The 20160-nt window shown below is 30.1% G+C and overlaps 3 protein-coding genes across 3 annotated transcripts; 2 read left to right on the top strand and 1 right to left on the bottom strand.

Moving 5' to 3' along the window:
- Positions 1–448: 448 nt before the first annotated feature.
- On the top strand, positions 449–1744 carry LOC131181999 (probable disease resistance protein At5g63020). Its single transcript, XM_058150626.1, has one exon. The coding sequence runs from the start codon at positions 449–451 to the stop codon at positions 1742–1744; it is 1296 nt and encodes a 431-aa protein (XP_058006609.1).
- Positions 1745–14972: 13228 nt separating this feature from the next.
- Positions 14973–17151, top strand: LOC110650717 (pentatricopeptide repeat-containing protein At5g66520). Its single transcript, XM_058151168.1, is given in 3 exon segments — positions 14973–15199; positions 15202–16265; positions 16267–17151. Coding segments are annotated over 3 exon segments (1893 nt in total). The 5' UTR covers positions 14973–15033; the 3' UTR covers positions 16930–17151.
- A 986-nt stretch (positions 17152–18137) lies between these two features.
- Positions 18138–20135, bottom strand: LOC110650719 (uncharacterized). Its single transcript, XM_021805823.2, has 4 exons — positions 19950–20135; positions 19492–19567; positions 18650–18754; positions 18138–18563 (listed from the first exon to the last, which is right to left on the bottom strand). Exons 2-4 carry the CDS (start codon positions 19534–19536, stop codon positions 18450–18452), a joined length of 264 nt encoding a protein of 87 aa, XP_021661515.1. The 5' UTR covers positions 19537–19567; positions 19950–20135; the 3' UTR covers positions 18138–18449.
- Positions 20136–20160: the final 25 nt, after the last annotated feature.

Consider the following 20160-nt stretch of genomic DNA (forward strand, 5'->3'; position numbering starts at 1 on the left):
ATAGACTATGCAAAAATTTAGAAAAGAATTATGAAAGGTTGAAAGAGGATGCAAAGAAGCTGTATGCAAGGAGGATGATTTGTTGGCTAAAATAAACACAGATAAGAGAAAACAAGCCACCAAAGAATGCTTGATGTGGATTGCAAGGTTTGAACAAAATTGAAAAAGAGGTGCTAAACCTGGAAGCGAATATGAGGAGCAAAGAAGCATCATCGCTTTTTGGCAGTATCCAAATCTTAGCAAATGCATGGCAGAGAAGCTTGATGATTTGTGCCGTTGCTGGGCAGAATAGCTCTTTTGCAACAGGTGTAGTAGTTGAGAGGTCACCTGAGCCTATCATTAAAGTAAAAGCCCCAAGAATAGAGGACAAGTCATCACTCTTGAGGACTGTTGAAAAGATACTGGAACTCTAAGGGATGATGATGTAAAAAGAATTGGGGTATGGGGGATGGTTGGAGTTGGGAAATCAGCAATTCTGCAAAATCTGAACAATAATGAACAAATTGCTAAAATGTTTGACATAGTAATTTTTGTGGCTTTAACAGATGAAGGCAATGAAGAAGAGTTACAGCATGCAAAAATAAAGCTAAAATGTGCAAAACAAAAGTTGCAATGTGAAATTGCACAAAGGCTGAAGTTGAATGTGGAAGGCCTTACTGACACTAAGAGAATTGCCTCAAGAATTTTTGAGGAGCTGGAGTGTAAGAGGTATTTGCTTCTTTTGGATGGTGTATGGGAATCTTTTAATTTAGATGACATAGGCATCTATGAAAATGAGAAGGATAGCAAGGTGGTTCTAGCATCTAGATACCGTGATGTTTGTATGGGTATGTGTGCTGATGATATAGTCAGGGTTGAATCACTCTCAGAAGTTGATGCTCGGAAACTCTTTCTAGAAAAATTAGGCCGACATATAAATCTCTCAGATTTTGATCCAGTAATCCCGCTTGTCATTAGGGAATGTGCCAATTTGCCACTTGTGATAGACATAGTAGCAAAAACCTTCAGAAAGAAAGATAGAATTTCTCTATGGTGGGCTGGATTGAAGAGATTGCAGAAGTGGCCTAATATTAATGATCAAGCCATGGATGAAGTACTTGATCGATTGAGATTTTGCTATGAAGAATTAGGCAAGGAAGATAAAAAGGTTTGCTTTCTCTATGTTGCATTATTTACTGAAGGTTGCAATGTCTATATGGATTATTTGCTGGAATGCTGGAGAGCTGAAGGTTTCATTCGTGATGCGGATGAGTTCACTGCACGCGACAGAGGACAAGAAATATTGAATGATCTCATCAATGTATCTTTGCTAGAGAGCTCTGAGATGAAACACATAAAGATGAATAAAGTTCTTCGTAATATGGCCCTTAAGATCTCATCAGAGAAAGAGGATTCCAAATGTTTGGTGAAAACCCATGAAGAGATACAACAGCCCCTAGAGGAGGAAGAATGGAAACAGGCGAAGCGAATCTCTTTGATGGATAACAAATTGTGTAGTTTGCCAGAAAGACCAGCTTGCAATAACCTCTCAACACTGTTGCTACAGAGAAATGGTGATTTGACAATGATCCTGAGCAATTCTTTGGATCTATGCAAAATCTTGAGTTCTAGACTTGCATGGAACCAAGATTACAACATTACCATTGTCTCTATCTTGCTTGCAAAGCCTCAGAGCACTCTATTTAAATTGTTGCAATCAATTAATAAAGCTCCCATCAAGAATAGACACTTTGCAGCATCTTGAGGTGCTTGATATTCGAGGCACTAAGATTAATTATTTACCCATTGAAGTTGGATGTTTGAGACAGCTGAGGTGTTTCGTATGTCATTCTCAAATATTGATGGAAGATCAAGGAGGATGGAAATTTACCGAAACATCATTTCAAAACTTTCTTTGTTGGAAGAATTGGTCATTGATGTTAGGGTGGGTAATCAATTGTGGAATGAGGTTGCAAGAGAAATGAGTGAGGAGGTAGCTACCTTGACAAAATTGACCTCTCTTTCATTTTGTTTTCCTGGAGTGGATATTCTTAAGATCTTTATCATGAAAAGCTCAATGTGGAAGCACTTTTGCTTTGCATTCCAATTTTCCATTGGTCAATATCATTCACATCCATACAGAATTGTTGATTATTTTGAATATGAAGTCTGCAAGTGCTTGAAATATGCAAATGGTGAAGGCATAGATGCTGCAATAAAAGAAGTACTTGCTACAGCCAATGCACTTGAGCTACTTGGAAATAAAGGAGTTCTCAAACTATCTGATTATGGCGTTGACAATCTCAACAAGTTGAGGAGTTGTTTGATTGAAAGTTGCAATGAAATGGAAACCATTATTGACGGCAATGGGATAACGAATGTTGTATTGCAATCCTTGGAAAAGATGTACATAAGCAATCTCCCCATGTTGAAAAGCATCTGGGAGGGTTCAATACCTACTGGAAGCCTAGCTCAACTTGCCACCTTAATCTTCTACAAATGCCCAAAGTTGAAGAAGATCTTCTCCAAAGGGTTAATTCAACAACTCTGTAAGCTGCAACATTTGGAAGTTGAAGATTGTGAAGGAATTGAAGAGATTATTATAGAAGCAGAGAACAATGGATTGGAATCTCGTGCACTTCCAAGTCTGAAGAAACTAATACTTCTTAATCTACCAAGATTAAGGAGCATATGGATTGATGACTCACTAGAGTGGCCTTCTTTAGAAAGGACTGTGATTGCCATGTGCCCTCTGTTGGAGAGGTATCCTTAATGCAACATTTAGATCATCTAATTGCATCTTTGTATGAAACATATTTTCATTCTTGATTAAAATGGCCAGTTAATATCAATACCAGCCATGAATTAGTAGGACTGGAAGTCCTGATCTAGTTTTGTTGTATGACAATAAACCTAACTATGAAATGTCTTTTGTCGTTTGTGTTTGTGTGGGCTTTTTAGGACTACTGAACAATTTGATAAGAAATATTGGTTGGTTACTGGTGAGAGTTTTATGTTTTGTCATTTGTTTTTGTGTGGGCTTTTTTGGGAACGCTGAACAATCTGATAAGAAATATTGGTTGGTTACCGGTGAGAGTCTTTTATATATATATAATTGATGCTAAATGAGATTTGAACTCAAAATCTTAGAGAGTGCAACATCACTCAAAGCTCATTGGTGGTGAGGATATAATAGGCATAATTATAGCCACTTCGAATTATACAAATAAAATTTTCAATTATTATATAACTTCTGGAGAATATATATATATATATAGAGAGAGAGAGAGAGAGAGAGAGGATCATTATTAGTAAGTATTAGGTGCACTAATAAGGCTCACTATACTTTTAAGAGGATAACTTATGTTCAATCTTTGGATAAAGCATTATACATATAGAGAGAGAGGATTATGGAGGATCATTATTAACAAGTGTTAGGTGCAATAATAAGGTTCACTATGCTTTTAAAGGGATAACTTATATTCAATCTTTGGATAAAGCATTATATATAGAGAGAGAAGATCATTATTAACAGGTGTTGAGTGCAATAGTAAAGTTTACTATACTTTTAAGGGAGAACAACGTTTAATCTTTAGATAAAGTATTATTGGAAGGGGCAATCACGAATCCGAAATGATTAATCTTTTATAAATTATAAAATGGATATAAGGAGATCCTTTTGAATTAAAAAAAAAATAATTGACTGAATTGGCTAAAGTGGCAAAATAAAATATTTATTTAATGTTTAGTTAATTTATTGTTTTGACAAATAATTTGTTAATTTAATTATTTTTTGTTCAATAAATTTCAAAAAGACAGTGTTGAGTGCAATAATAGGTTTACTATGCTTTTAAGGGAAAACTACGTTCAATCTTTAAATAAAGTATTGTTGGAAGGGGCGGTCACGAATTCGAAATGATTAATCTTCTATAAATTATAAAATGGATATGAGAAGATATCCTTTTGAACTAAAAAAATAATAATAATTGACTGTATTGGCTAAAGGGGCAAAATAAAATATTTATTTAATGTCTAGTTAATTTATTGTTTTGACAAATAATTTGTTAATTTAATTATTTTTTGTTCAATAAATTTCAAAAAGACCAAAATAAATGAATAATTTAATTTATGAAAATAAAATTAATAATTGTTGAAATTATATATTATGAAAAATGAAAACTTTATTAAATAAACCTGAAAACTTATACATAATGAAAGTATTATGGGTATTTATAGAATTTTAAATCTTAATTTAAGTATAAATGAATTAAAGAGTACTAATCTAAATAGATAATATATTTAAAGACCTAAATTAAATAAAAAAAATATTTTAAAATCCTAAATAAACTAGGAAACATAAATAAAACCTATTTAGAAAAAATAAAAGTTTCCATTAGAGTTAGGAATTCTTATGACAATAAGAAAATATAAGTTTAAGCACTGCGTCAAATAGATAACAGAGAGATCTCTTTGACCCTTTTGTTTGGATTGGGAGGAATAGAGAGAGAAAGAAAATGAAATTTGATTTCTTTAAATTTCCTTGATTGAATATTAAATTGAAGAGAGAAAAGAGGAGAAAATATATTTCTCAACTTTTGTATTTGATCTAAAAGATTTCTCTCCTAATTAAAAGGAATCGAAGAAAATTCGTGCCTTCTTATGAAAATTACTTGTATATATAAATACAAACATCATTTCTCGTAAATTTCTCTCATGTTCTAATAATTTATCCACATATCATAAAGAAATTAGATTTCTTTTCATTTTTTTTTCTCTTTATTTCTCCACTCAAATTCTCTTCATTTCCCCTAATTAATTAAGCATCCAAACAAAGAGTTAGAGTTGAGGTGTTCTTGAACTGTACAAGGTAGTCTAGGAAAATGGACAGAAGAAAAGAAGAGAACTTTGATTTCTCTATAAGACAAATCACCTCCTTTGTGTTAACCCAAAATATTTTCTTCTAAATTGACGAGAAAGAAAGAGAAATGTATATACTTATTGTCCTTTTACAATATAATAAATATAAAAAAGATAAAATAAAAGGGATAAATTTCAATAACTGTCTCTGAACTTATATAGTTGTAACACTACAGTTCTTTAACTTTAAAATATAACATAAAACTCCTTAAACTTTCAATTTTTTACAATAAAATCCCTTTGACTTTCAATTATTGATTTTGCAGTTAGAAACTGATGTAAATAGCTCCCGCATGGCGCTTAGTCAATATTTCTCTCTCATCTCTTATGTAAAGTGTAAAATTATTCTCTTTATGCATGAAAAATTATTCTATCTATAGAGAGAATTAGAAGTTAATTTACATATGACCTGAGAGAGAAAAGAGAAATACTGACTAAGCTCCATGTTGGAACTGTCCAGGTCAGCGTCTAACTGAAAAACTGGTCATTGAATGTTAGAAGGATTTTATTGTGCAAAATTTGAAAGTTGATAGAATTTTATGTTATATTTTTAAATTGAGGGACTGTAATATTACAACTAAATAAGTTCATGGATAATTGTCAAAATTTATTCAAAATAAGAGTATAATAGTTATTTTTCTTGTTTTTTCAAGAGAAATTATTCAAATTCTAAATAACACAAAGTTAAATTAAAATATTTTTTCTCTTTATTTTCCTTTATTTCCCTTACATAATTAAGATCCAAACACAAGGTTATGGACCGTAACAAGGGTTAAAAGAAAAGAAATAAAATAGAAGTTTAATCTTTCTTAAGATAAATTTCGAGGGAAAGACGAAAGAGGGGGAACAATGGTGAATGAAGAACGACCCATGAAGAAGAGATCATAAGTAAACATTGCTTTCTAATTCGGATAAATTTTGACAACTATCTCTGAACTTATCTAGTTGTAACATTACAGTCCCTCCACTTAAAAATGTAACATAAAACCCTATCAACTTTCAAATTTTAAACAGTAAAATCCCTCTAACCTCCAATTACCAGTTTTTCAATTAGGCGGCCTGAAGCAGTTCAGCATGGAGTTTAGTCGATTTCTCTTTTCTTTCTCAAGTCATGTGTAAATTGAATCTTTTTTTTCTTTATATACAGAATAATTTTTCATGCGTAAAGAGAATAATTTTACACTTTGCATAAGAGAGGAAGGAGAAATGTTGACTAAGCGCCATGCGAGAGCTATTCACATCAGTTTCTAATTGAAAAATCAGTAATTGAAAGTCGAAGGATTTCTTTGTATAAAATTTAAAAGTTTATGGGATTTTATATTACATTTTAAAGTTAAAAGAATTTTAGTATTATAATTATGTAAATTTAGAAACAGTTATTGAAATTTATCCTTCTAATTCACTAGTAAAATGATGGCTTTATTCCAACGAGGTGATTGTTTTTGAGCCTAAAGCTGAAGGAAGAGATGAAAAGCTGTCTAAATCAATCATATGCCAGAATTCCACACAATTTTTCTATTACTTGCAATTATAATATGTCGTTCGGTTTTTTTTTTTCTTTTTATATTACACTTTAGTTTGTTTGTGGGTTTTGAAAAGTTAATTACTTAATCTTTACATTTTATACTATATTACATTTTATTTCTGAATTTTGAGAAATAAATTATTTAATCCCTTTAATTTTAATATTTAAAATAATTTAGTCCATTTAATTTAATATTTATAACAATTTCATCCATCGATAAAAAAAAGACCAAATTGTTCTATTTATTGAAATTTTAAGGACTAAAGTAAGATATAGTATAAAATTTAGAATCTAAATTAATTTTTAAAAATTTATAGATTAAAGTATAATATAATGCAAAATCCAAAGATTGAATAATTTTGAGAAGTTGTTTGATCGAAAGTTGCAATGAAATGGAAACCATTGTTGATGGCAATAGGATAACAAGTGTTGTGTAAAAAGTGAAAAGTCGCCACTTAATTTTGAGAGAAAATTAAAGAAAACTTTCAATTTTGAAAAATTTAGAAAAATTATTTACCACTTCTAATCTAAAGATCTAAGGTTCGGGGTCCGTATACATGCGAAGATTGTATTAGGCGCTCCACGTCGTCCCTCAAAAAGGATAGGTAGATTTAATAATGTACTCAACAAATTAATGTCCATAATCTTAAAATGGAGTTTAAATTATTATATTGATTCCTTATGTTTGTTCTATAAAAGATAAAAAAGCGTAGATATAGGAATATATAAATATCTTACTATTATGATAAATCAAATAAAAAAGTATGTGAGGTGACCCTAAAAATTAATTTTGATTCTATTTTTATTATTTTTTTTATAAAAATTAGGTTTTATGTTCAGTTTGAAATTATTAATTTTGAAATAAGGAAAAAAAAATCCTTAGAAAAAAGAGGATTCTAAGTTTGACAATAGACAAATTGTAATTTAAAAATTTTATAGGCAAAAACTATAAGATAATAAAATGTAAATCTTGAATTATTTACGGAAAATTAAATTTGCATTAAAAGAGGACCTTGAGTCCTTTGCTAAAACATTAAATTTACTTGAAATTAATTTTGCTTGAAAATAAAAAAGTAGACAGGAAAATAAACTTTCATTTTAAATTTTTGCTAAATTAAATATTTTTCTTGTTTTTTTTATGTCGCATTGTTAAAAGTAGAAGCCATATTTTATTTGAAAGGGAAAAATTAATACTTATAATGAAATATATATAACTTTAATCATTTTATTGAAATGTCAATAAAAGAAAGATCTTGAAAAATTCATGTTTATTGTAAAAGTCTTCATATCAATTTACTTTTAGGAAAGAAAAATGAATTTTATTATAATAAAGCTAGAGTCACACCATGGATGTCATGCATATGACTTATTATTTCCTTTTATTAGACTCCTTCCTCACACAGTTAAAACTCTTAGTTCGGAAATTGTACCATTCAATTCCTAGGGATTTTTAATAGGCAGTGAAAACTTTAAGCTACCTATCACCAATCCCATCATTGGTATTGAACAACGGTGTTATATGAAATGAGTCGTATGTGGCAAATAATATGAGATGTGATTAATGACTAAATTGGCAAGTCAATTAACATAAACACACATACTACTAACAGACTTATCGATATTTAAGCAGAGATTTTCTAAAGTCATGCTCAATAACATCGTTCTTGCATAAAAGAATGATATAATAGCCTATATATCTAATTCATACACTCAATAAGTTTTAAAAGAAGAGGGACTAAGCTTTTAGGGAATTAATTTTATTATTCCTAGTTATACAGTTATATATTACTATCTTTATTAAAATTTTTATTTTTACTGTTATTTAAAGAAATGATTTGAAAGAAACTTTCTGTTAAACCATAAACTTTTATATAATTTAAGGAAAACTTTCTAGTAAACAAGGATAATCGATTATTATTATTATTAAATTATTTTTTTAATATGATTTTAGGAAAACTTGCCATTAAATCCAAAATTATATATTAATATATTTAGATTTTTTTTAATGATTTAAGACAAACTTATCATTAAACCAAAATTGTATCTTTTAATTTAGATTAAAAATTTTAAAAATTTTTTAAATAGTTTAAGACAAACTTGTTGTTAAGCTAGATTTAAATATTTTAATTTAAATTAAAATTTTTTAATTTTGTTTTTATTTTATTATTATTTTTAAAAAAATAATTTAAGGCAAACTTATCGTTAAACCTAAAATTATATATTTTGATTTAAATTAATTTTTAATTGATTTTTATAATTTAAGACAAACTTATCAATAAATTAAAATTATATTAATATATTAAATTTTTAAATGATTTAAAGCAAACTTACTGTTAAACCTAAAGTTATATATTTTAATTTAAAAATATATATTTTTAATTCAATTCTAAAATAGTTTAAGGCAAATTTATCGTTAAACTAAAAATTATATATTTATTTAATTCTAAAATGGTTTAAGGCAAATTTGCCATTAAACCTAAAATTATGTATTTTGATTTAAATTAACTTTTTTATAGTTTAAGACAATCTTGTAGTTAAATCAAAATTATATTAATATATTAAATTTTTAAATGGTTTAAGACAAACATGCTATTAAACTTAAAATTATATATTTAAAATATTTAATGATTTAAGACAAACTTGCTATTAAACCAAAATTATTGCTATTAAACCAAAATTATCTCCTTATTTAAGGTGTTTAAGAGATACCCTTTTAAGTACTAAAAAAATTATTTAGTTTAAATGATTTTAATTAATTGAGAAAAAAAAATGCAATGATATTCTCCATTTAAGTTGTTAAGGGCGCCTAGAACAGTCTCATAATCCTTTTTGCTCATCATCCTAATTTTATCAAAAAAAAAAAAAAAAAAAACATTATGCGAACTCACCAATGCAACCAAGTAAGTATTCACATAAATAAATGTTTCACATACGAACACATTTAATCCTTAATATAATGATCTAATAACCTACAACAAGAGAAAAATTATGGTATATAAAAAATAAAAAATAAAAAAAAAAATCAAAGTAACCCAATGATCACATAACTATCAAGATATAGACTTACAGCATCTACCATCACAATTCACTACATCCATGTAGAACGCAACACTAATTTCCAACAACCATATGGGACATTTTTACTGCATTAATTTTTAACTGCAAAAAGATAAGTTTTAGGTGGTCTACAGAATATCAACAAACATTTAGCTTTTGTTATTGTGCAAAAAATGAATCAAAACACAAATATTCAAATACCAACAGGATATTAACTATAACGCCAAGTTATTTAGCAATAAAAAAAGTAAAAAAATCAGAGTTAAAACATTAAACTAAGAATCATAATATTGCTTACAATGGCAAACAGAAAAATAATCCTTAAAACACTCAATATCAACAAAAATCTATGAGAGATCTATTTTATGAGTCCCAAAATGCAAGCAGTGAACAATATATTGACAGTTCAGACATCCTAATACATCTAGATAAACAGTGCATTATGAGAAGCAAATAACACTCAATAACCATCAACCAGAAGCCTCAGCAATAGCATTTTGACACAGTAATTTTGATGACAAAATAAGGCCTATTTAACATAATATAATAATCCATATAAACTCCCTAAAAGTGTATCCATTACCTCAAAAAACATAATAATCAAAATAGCATTTTGAAATATATAACTCAATTAGATCATAGCCACTCTACTGCAAGTGATAGAAAAGGCACAAATGGGCGAACTGTGGCAAGATAAACTTCCATACAAAAGAACAGAGCTATTGAACCATGAGTGGTGGTGTTGATGAACTGCGGACTTAGATGAGTCTATGGAGTGAGTGCAATGGTACTTTGTGTGCAAATAGGATGAAATGGGTCTCAATGGAAAAGTGAGAGAAGGAAAATGTTGGGTAATTTATAAGATGTGTGATAAATGGAGGAAAAGATGAGTGGAATGTTGCTTTATGTTACAAGTTTCAAGAGAATGTTGTTTTGCAATTTCTTTTGGAAGAAACAAATTTTTTTCCTCCTCTCCCTAAAAGCTTTTCCCAAAAAAATTACTTTATGATTTCTCACCTTCCTCCAATAGAAAAAGATGGTATTTATAATGGAATAAAACCTTAAAGTTAGGATTCAAGATTTTTTTTTTAAAAAAAAAGTTGAGATTTAAAAGAACAAATTTTGCTTTTATTTTATTTTGTTTTTATTTATTTATTTATTTTTAAATTCCAATTGTCATAAATTAAAGAGATAAAAAAAATGAAAGGTTTGGATTAAAAGGGACTATTTTTTTTTATCTAAGGGCTAAAAATTACTCCTTACAAAATTAAATTAAAAGTTGAGATTAAAAAGTACTAAATTTGTCTTCTTTTTTTTTTTTTACTTTAGTTTTAATCAAAGGTGGGAATTAGATCTCTAAAAAAAAAGTTAAGAGCTAGGATTTAATAGTACTAAAATTTATCTTTATTTATTTAATAAACTCCTAATCTAATTATCCAAAATTAATTCCTAAAATATTCAATGGCTATGATTAACTAGGGCACATTTATTTTGTTACTTTTTGATCCTAGGGTCTAAATTTATTCTTACAAAAATAAATAGTCAAGATTCAAAGGTACAAATTACTTTAACTAATTTAAATCTAATGGTTAAAAATAAACCTTAATAAATTTTGATAGATTATATTTAATTCTATTATTTTGTTTTTAAGAAACAATTTTGAAATAATTTTGCTCTTCTCTTCAATTTTTCTAAAAAATGAAATTCTAAATCTAGTGGATGAAACTAAATCTTCATAAAATTGATGATAAAACTTTTTCATTATTCTTTTTAAGAAACTAAAATTAAATTACAAATTAGAGTTAAAATAAATGTGGAATCCAATTAAAAAAACAAACTTAAATAATTTAAAGAATTAAAATTAAAAATAAAGTCAAAATATAAAATAAAATTGAAAATTAAATTAGAATTAAAGAAAGAGTGAAAATAATAATCCAATTAATAAAAATTGGATTTTTGTACATATATTTTTTAATTAATTTAATTTTCTTTTAAAAAAAATTTATAGGCCCACACAAAATATTGTGTATACAAAAAAAAAATTATTAGCCCAAATAAAATATGGTGTCTATGATAATAGGATAACAAATGTTGTATTGAGATCATTAGAAAAGATTTTCTCCCCATAAGCAATCTCCCCATGTCGAAAAGAATTTGGGAGGCTTCATACCTACCGGAAGCCTAGCTCAACTTATCACTTTAATCTTATACAAATGCCTAAAGTTGCAAAAGAATTTCTGTAACGGCTTAATTTAACAACTCTATACTCTACAATATTTGGAAGTTGAAGATTGTTAAGAAATTGAAGAGATTATTATAAAAGCAGAGAACAATGGATTGGAATCTCGTGCACTTCCAAGTCTAAAGAAACTAATACTTCTTAATCTACCAAGATTGAGGAGCATATGAATTGATGACTCTCTAGAATGGCCTTCTTTAGAAAGGACTGTGATTGCCATGTGCCCTTTGCGGAAGAGGTATCCTTAATGCAACATTTACTTCATCTAATTGTATCTTTGTACAAAACAAATTTTCATTCTTGATTAAAATGTCTAGCTCATATCAGTACTAGCCATGAATTACTAGGATTGAAAATGCTGATATAGTTTTGTTTTATGATAATAAACCAACTCTGAAATGTCTTTTGTCATTTGTGTTTATGTGGGCTATTTGGTAATGCTGAACAATCTAATAAGAAATATTGGCGGGATAATGGTGAGAATTATATATATATAATTAGCATTAGCATTCAAAGCTCATTGGTGGTGAAAACTTTATTTAATAAGCATAATTATACCCACCTCGAATTGCATAAATAAAATTTTTAATTATTATATAATTTCTATATATATATATTTGCCATTTTGTAATTTACTTGTTAGAAAAATAAAAAGTATAACCACTGATAAACATTGGCTGCAATAGTGAGACTTATTATACTTCTAAGGGGAGAATTCATATTCAATTCTTGGAGAAGGCATTTTTTTGGGAGGAGCAGTCATCAAATCTGATGTTGGATATCCACAAATATACGGGCCGTATCAAATAATAAAATAATAAGTAAAGTATTGTTCCCACGAAAAATTATATTTAAGTATCAGATTATAGTTTTTCTAAATGTTTAGACTAATTGCAATTTATAGGAGACTAAATTAACTAAATGCAACAATTTAAATGTAAAATTAAAAAAATAGGCAATGGGTAATGTAAATAAAGTTTTAACCTAAGCAAAAATTAATTAAATTAATAATAGGCAAGTAAGAGCAAAGACTAATTGATAATAAAAATAATTCAAGAGTTGGAGTTTATGAATTAAATCTATTGGGATTTGTTTTATTCATCTAATTTTAAGAGAAAATAGGGGTTGAAGATGATTGATTTTGAAACCCTTTCATATCTTTTTTAAGCAAATCAAATAGTATTTTTAAAAAATCCAAATTCGTGCCATATTTGATTCACTTAAAACCCATTAAGTTTTAAAATCAATCAATGTTTTCTCTTAAATTCCTAGTTTATTTCTAAATCCAGGTATTTTTAAATTCAAATCCTTAATTATCTATCAATGCACCTTTCGATCCTTCAATCAAATATTAAAAATTAGACCCATGGGATTCAATATTAGGTAAATAAGTAAAAGAATTAAAACTTATATTTGTATAAATATTGATAAAACCCAATCCAAATTCACAAATAAATTCAAAACATTACAACTTAGCTCTAAAATCTTAGAAAAACTATACTAACAAAGGAAACGTAAAAATAGTATAAGAATAGAATAACCCAGGTAAGGGAAAGCCCAAAACTCTGAAAACTGCAGCTGAATATTCTAGCAGTAGCCTCTAGCAGAAATAACATCCTCTATTCTCCTTATTATTCTTTTTATTTTTCTTTTCTTCTGTTGTTCTCTCTTTCTTCTTACTTCTTCTTTGGGAAAAGACTAAAAAAAATATTTTTATATGGCCCCAAAAGTTGGTAGGTTTAAAAAATGAATAAGGACAAATGAATTGATAAGAGATGAGGTGTAAAAATTTTAAGGTCAAAATGTGTTTTCAAGTTTCTAGAGTGTTTGCTGTGAGTTACCTAACCTAGACAACATCTTAAGTAAGGTTTGTATTTGCCTTTGCCTAGAGACACAAGAATAAGTGAGTTCTTCAGCAAATCTCAACGAGTTTTATTTCTAAAATTCTAAAGATGCTTGAATTCAGTTGCGCTTGGCATGTGACTTGCCCGATGTCATAAGCTAAATAATGTGACATGCTATAAGCAACATCTCAAGTAAATATCAACAAGTTTGGATTTCAAAACTTAATTTGTTCAACTTTTTTCATTCTTCAAGCTTTCAAATCTTCTCAAATAATCTCCTAATGCATGATTGATCTTTAATTCACTATAAAAACCTATTAAAAATATTAAAATTTCAAAAATCAAATATAAAGTAACTAAAATTAACAATTTAGTTAAAATAAAGATTAAAAGCATAAAAACATTAAATAATAAGGGCAAAATTGATATAAAACTACCTTAAAATGCCTATATAAAATGAGTATAATAAACTCAAAAGGTTGAGTCTTTTATAGACTATAAAACGATATAGATGAATACTTGAGTGAATCCAAAAAAAATAAAATAAAATAAAAAGGTGACCAAATTTATTAAAGGGGCAAAAACAAAATATTTAATTTTTTTTAAGAAAAATAAAATATTTAGTTAATGTTTAGTTAATTTAGGCAATGTTTGGTATAAATGAAATTTATGAAATTTTATGAAATTTATTTATAAATATAAAATTTTAGTATTCATTTTAAATGAAAATTCATTTGGAATTCTTCATATTCAATTCCATAAAATTTATTATAACTAAACTAAACTCTATTAAAATTGATAAAATTTATAAATGAGTTCAAAATTTAAAATTATATATATTTTAAGTGACAAAATTATTTTATAATTATATATCAATTTATTTTATTTATTTTAAACATAATATTTATTTTATTTGAAATAAATTCTATATTTAATATAAAATATACTAAATAAAGAAATTTATTTATAAATAAATTTTATAATTGAATTTATTTATAAATAAAATAAATTTTTTCATAAAATTGAACCAAACAGGATCTTGTTGTTTTGACGAATAATTTGTTAATTTAATTATTTTTGTTTATTAAATTTTAAAAGACAAAAATAAATGAATAATCTAATTTATGAAAATAAAATTAATAAATACTTAAATAAATAAATGACTTAACCGGAATTATATATTAGGTTTGGCTGGCTCTAAAATTTAATTTCCGAAATATATGAATTTGGAGTATCTTTAATTTTGTCAATAGTTTTTAACTTAAAATTACAATATAAATAAAAATATTTAAATTATATGAATATAAAAACCATTCTAACCAAGATTTTCCCAAGAAAACTAAAACGCCGTAGTTTAAGGGCAAAACCGTCGTCGTTTAAACAGCCAAAAAAAGGCGCGAGACATAACTGTTGTTTGCTGTGGTGCAGTGCTTTCAAAATCTGGAAGCTCTCATTTCCGTCTGTTTTCTCCTATGTTTGCTAATAAACCAGTACCTCTTCTCTCCTTCACAACCAAAGCTTCCTATTCTCAATTCTCCACCGCTATATTTCACCCATTTTTCTCTTCTTTGCGGGCTAATCCTTCACTCTTCCAGACCAAGCAAGCCCATGCCCACATCATCATCTCTGGCCTCGCCAAATTGCGTCTCTCATGGGTCATCTCCTCACCATCCTCGCTCTGTCTCCATCAACCCCATTTGATTATTCTCAGTCAATTTATCAAACAATCACAAACCCAAATGTTTTCGCCTCCAATAACATGATCAGGTGCTTTGCAAAGAGCGAATCTCCTCTGAAATCTGTTCTTTTTTACTCATCGATGTTGAGAAATTGTGTAAGACCCAATAATTATAGTTTCACTTTTCTTTTGCAAGCTTGTGGAAAGGGAATAGGTTTCAATGAAGGGGTTCAGCTTCATGGTCATGTGGTGAAGCTTGGATTTGGTGAGGATGTATACGTGAGGAATGCTTTGATTCATTTGTATTCTTCTTGTTGTAAGGTTGAGAGTTCAAAAAAGGTATTTGATGAGAGTCCACATAACCGTGATGTTATTACTTGGAATGCTATGTTGGCGGGGTTTGCAAGAGATGGAAGAGTTGATGTCGTGGAGAGTATGTTTGATGAAATGCCCGAAAGAGATGTCATCTCGTGGAATACTATGATTATGGCTTATGTGCATAATGGGAAGCTTGAAGAAGGTTTAGAGTGCTTCAGAAGAATGAGAGGGATTGGGTTAATTCCAAATGAAGCCACATTGGTGACGGTACTCTCGGCTTCAGCGCAATTGGGTTTAATTGAACACGGTCGGTTGGTTCATTCAATTATAGATTCATTGAATATTCCACTGACAGTTACTCTTGGGACAGCCCTTCTTGATATGTATGCAAAATGTGGGTGCATTGAACAGTCTAGGCTTCTATTTGACAAAATGCCCCAAAGAGATATTTCCACATGGAATGTCATGATTTGTGGTATGGCCTCACACGGTCGTGGAAAAGAAGCTATTGCACTGTTTGAGAGGTTCCTAAATGAAGGAATACGTCCCGTGAATGTTACCTTCATTGGTATTTTAAACGCTTGTAGTCGAGCAGGTTTGGTCAAGGAGGGCAAGCGTTATTTTAAGTTGATGACTGACAATTATGGCATTGAGCCTGAGATGGAGCATTATGGCTGCATGGTTGATCTCTTGGGTCGAGCTGGTTTTAGTATCTGAGGCTATTGAAATGATTGAGAACAAAGTTGTCTCGCCAAACCCAGTATTGTGGGCAACTCTTCTTTGTGCTTGTAGGATTCATGGATTAATTGAATTGGGTGAAAATATAGGGAATAAATTGATAGAATTGGATCCATCATATGATGGACATTATGTACAACTAGCTAATATTTATGCCAAGTCTAGGAAATGGGATGAGGTAATAAGAGTTCGAAGATTGATGGCTGAAAGGAACACCAATAAAATTGCAGGTTGGAGCTTGATTGAAACCCAGGGAAGAGTCCACCAATTTGTCGCTGGAGACAGAAAACATGAGCGTTCACTAGAGATACACAAAATGCTTGAAGTAATAGAAACTCGTGTAGCTGAAGCTGGCTATGTTCCTAATCTATCCTCAGTTTTACATGACATTGGGGAGGAAGAGAAAGAGAACGCAATTAGGGTGCACAGTGAGAGGTTGGCAATTGCTTTTGGTTTTTTAGTAATCGGAGCTGGGGATTGCATTCGAATTGTAAAGAACCTGAGGGTATGTACAGATTGTCACGAGGTGAGCAAGATCATATCTAGAGTGTTTGAGAGGGAGATCATAGTGAGAGATGGGAGCAGATTTCATCATTTTAAGGAGGGGAAATGTTCATGCCTTGATTATTGGTAGAATAGACATATACAATCCATTCATTAGAGTTTTTGTTCGTCCTTTTGTTCTTTACTGGAAACTTTCAACACAAAGAAGAACCTTTGTATCTTCCTGTCAGCTTGTGCATTATTTTTTCATTCTTGTATTATAGATTGCTTTTGTTAGTCATTTTAATGTAATGCTAGACGAATAATGTCGCGAATGAGATTGTTTTGACATTATAGTTTGTGTTTCTTTTCATATTCACAGCCATATGATTTATTTCTTCCGATTGGCATTTTCACTTGGATCTTTTTGTCTTGCTTAAGAATTCTAGTTAATGATTCTCAGAAGTAGTTTATGTATTTTTCTTGTTTCATAATCTCTGCTTCTGTTGCAATTTTCAAGCAGTTTTCGTACTACATTTGTGTCCAAGTATCTTTTCAATGCCTTCTTTAGACCAAATGTGAAAGTACTCGAGTTTATGCAGTAGCATATCACTGTCCTGATTCATCTCAAAAACAATTTGGCATGGAACGTGTTGCAACTCTGCCCGAGCTTGAAGAATTGAAATGGTATTCTAGGAAGGGAAGCCAAGGCAAGGACTGGACCATAGAAGATGACTATCACAAGTATCTGAAGGTCTGGGGAAGGTGGACCATTCAGATCATTAGAGAAGAGTCACATGCTACTGCTTCATTGGAACCACTAAACCAGACTAGTTCTCAGATGCGTCTTTGGACAGTTGAACATAACATAAATTAAGGGAAACAGTAGTGAACAGGAAGCAATTTTTCTTCAAGTTAAATCAGTTTAATGGTTGTAGCTTAGCTAAGTGCTTGTCTCTTTGAATTGAAGGGTCCAATCTTGGAGTTCCAGATCCTAAAACTTTTCTCCCTGGCTAGAACAGATATTAGTCCAGTTGAACACACTAGACTGAAAAAGAAGAGAAATTCATTTATGTGAATTTGAGGACTGCTCGAACTGTACTTTCCAAGCATGCAAACATGTTTTTGAGGTTATAACCCTCCCACAAAGAACCTATCCGAGGTCAAGGGTACAGGCTCCTGAAGGACCATGCAAATTAAATAGAAAATCCATTCATGTTCCGAGAATGGAAAAATAAAAACAAAAGAGTGCATGTTTCAATGATCTTCCTGTTCTTGCAAAGTTATAGAACACCCTGCCCAAGCATTAATTGACCAACACAGAAACATGAACTCAGTTGTGTGATTCTATTCAACAAATGGAACCATGGCAAATGAAATTTATAAAATGAAATGACAAACTAATATCTCCTTGCAATTGTACAAACAGATAAATCGAAGTTCATGATCTTCCTCCAGGGTAAATCAAATTATTTTTCCAACCACAGAAAAAATGACAGTTAATATAATGCCACAATATGCGATAAACTATATAATCCAGATTCTCTCTCACTTTGTGGCAATGTGAAGTATGGGCCATTCAATGTTTTCTAAGCTAGAAAAAAGATTTGTATAGTCTCAATTAAGAATCCAGGGGAGTTTCAGACAACACTTCCCACTTCAGTGTTATGCTCACATAAAATTCTTCTCCTCAGGGCTTCTCTCAGCGGCTTCCTTCCTTAATGTCTGAAGCCTTTCTTTAAGTTTCTTACTCTGTTCAAAATTTGCCTTCCGCTTCACAGCTTTCTGAGGGCGAATTTCAAACTTTTAATTTAAAGTCAAAGTCTATATTTTAACTAGATAAACAAGAGACACACATAATAGTTACTCACTTCCTCCCGAAAACATCGATCAAGCTTTATTTTGAGGTCTGTACATTTGCCAAAGAATTTTCCAATGGGATGGTCCAAATGACACTGTTGGAATTGTTCAATAATCTGCAAAACATTTTTGTTGCTTGATTAAGCAAAATGAAAGCTTTAAACAGCAGAAGATTATCACCAAAACCCAGTACAATATAGTAGGCAAAAATGGCACAGGAGTTGCATTGGTTTCACTTCCCTTGATAAAGCATCACAATTACAGTCTCCGTAATATGCTACACATACTTCTGTTAACGAATCATAATTCCGATTCTGCTTTATTCAGGACCAAATACCATAAGAAACACAATTTAAAGATGAAGTTTGAATGTTTTGTGTATAAAGTTTTACAGTGGCCTTTGATCTCTGACCTACAAGCTACAACCAGATGCAATAAAAAGATCTCTGTTCATTTGTCATAGATGAGGCACTATCTTAAACCTCTGTGCAAGAGATTGGAAACAAAGCCAAATCTCCACCCACCCTACAGCAGAAGAGGCAGAGGGCAAAAGGTGCGGATCACCAGCAATAGGAAATGTTGATTTTTCTCCTTATAAATTAAGTTACCAGTTAAAATTATGAACTTTACCCTTCCCATAAAGTTACTCACAGCATCACAGTTGGCCCTTTAATCCAACAAACATTATGCCCCTCTCTCCTACCACTGACCCCACTCCAACAAATACGTAAAGTTATGAGTGATCCATCCAAGATTAAATGCAAGAGAAAAATCTGAGTTTTCCCATTAGCATCACAAATCCTAGGGACAATTGAACAATAACAAGAAAAGAAAGGCATAAAGGGAAACTCACTTCAGCACACATTGGATGCATATGCAATGCCAAAGGAGGATGCATTTTCCTTGAAGCAAATCACCAACTACAACACCTGGAGGAAAAAAAAAAAAAACTCACAAGTGAATTGCTAATAAAGTTAATACGTCTAATTCTATGGAAATCTAAAACTGTATATGGAACTCATAAAATCCTCAATCTATGAGCAGTTTCACCTTACCAAATATCAAATTAATCAGTTGAAAGAAATACACCCATAAATTCATCAAGAAATAGAGAGAACCCATCATTCATTTAACCCAAATATAAACGTTTGTCCCCGTATACATAAAGTATTATACACATAGTACCTATATATGCAAACTAAGTATATGAAGAAAAATGCGCAGAGAGGACCCAGATCAAAAGGGAGGCAATTGAGTTGAATAGAGAGAAATTAAAATTTTAATTCAGCTCCTTGATATGCAAACACGTACAGGTTAACTCGTATCCAAGGTGTGTAGCTCTCCTGCTTGCAGTTGCGGAGCTGAAACGGGCCGGCTGGAGGTGGAGGCGGAGATGAAGAGAGACTTTCTGCTGTCGCCCGCTTCTCTATAAATGCTCAGCACGACACCGTCTGGACATCATTTTAAGATAAAGAGTAACGCACAGCCCAAAATTCCAAAACAGATCAGTGAATTTATTGTG

The sequence above is a fragment of the Hevea brasiliensis genome, chromosome 8, assembly GCF_030052815.1.
Source record: "Hevea brasiliensis isolate MT/VB/25A 57/8 chromosome 8, ASM3005281v1, whole genome shotgun sequence".
Taxonomy (NCBI): domain Eukaryota; kingdom Viridiplantae; phylum Streptophyta; class Magnoliopsida; order Malpighiales; family Euphorbiaceae; genus Hevea; species Hevea brasiliensis.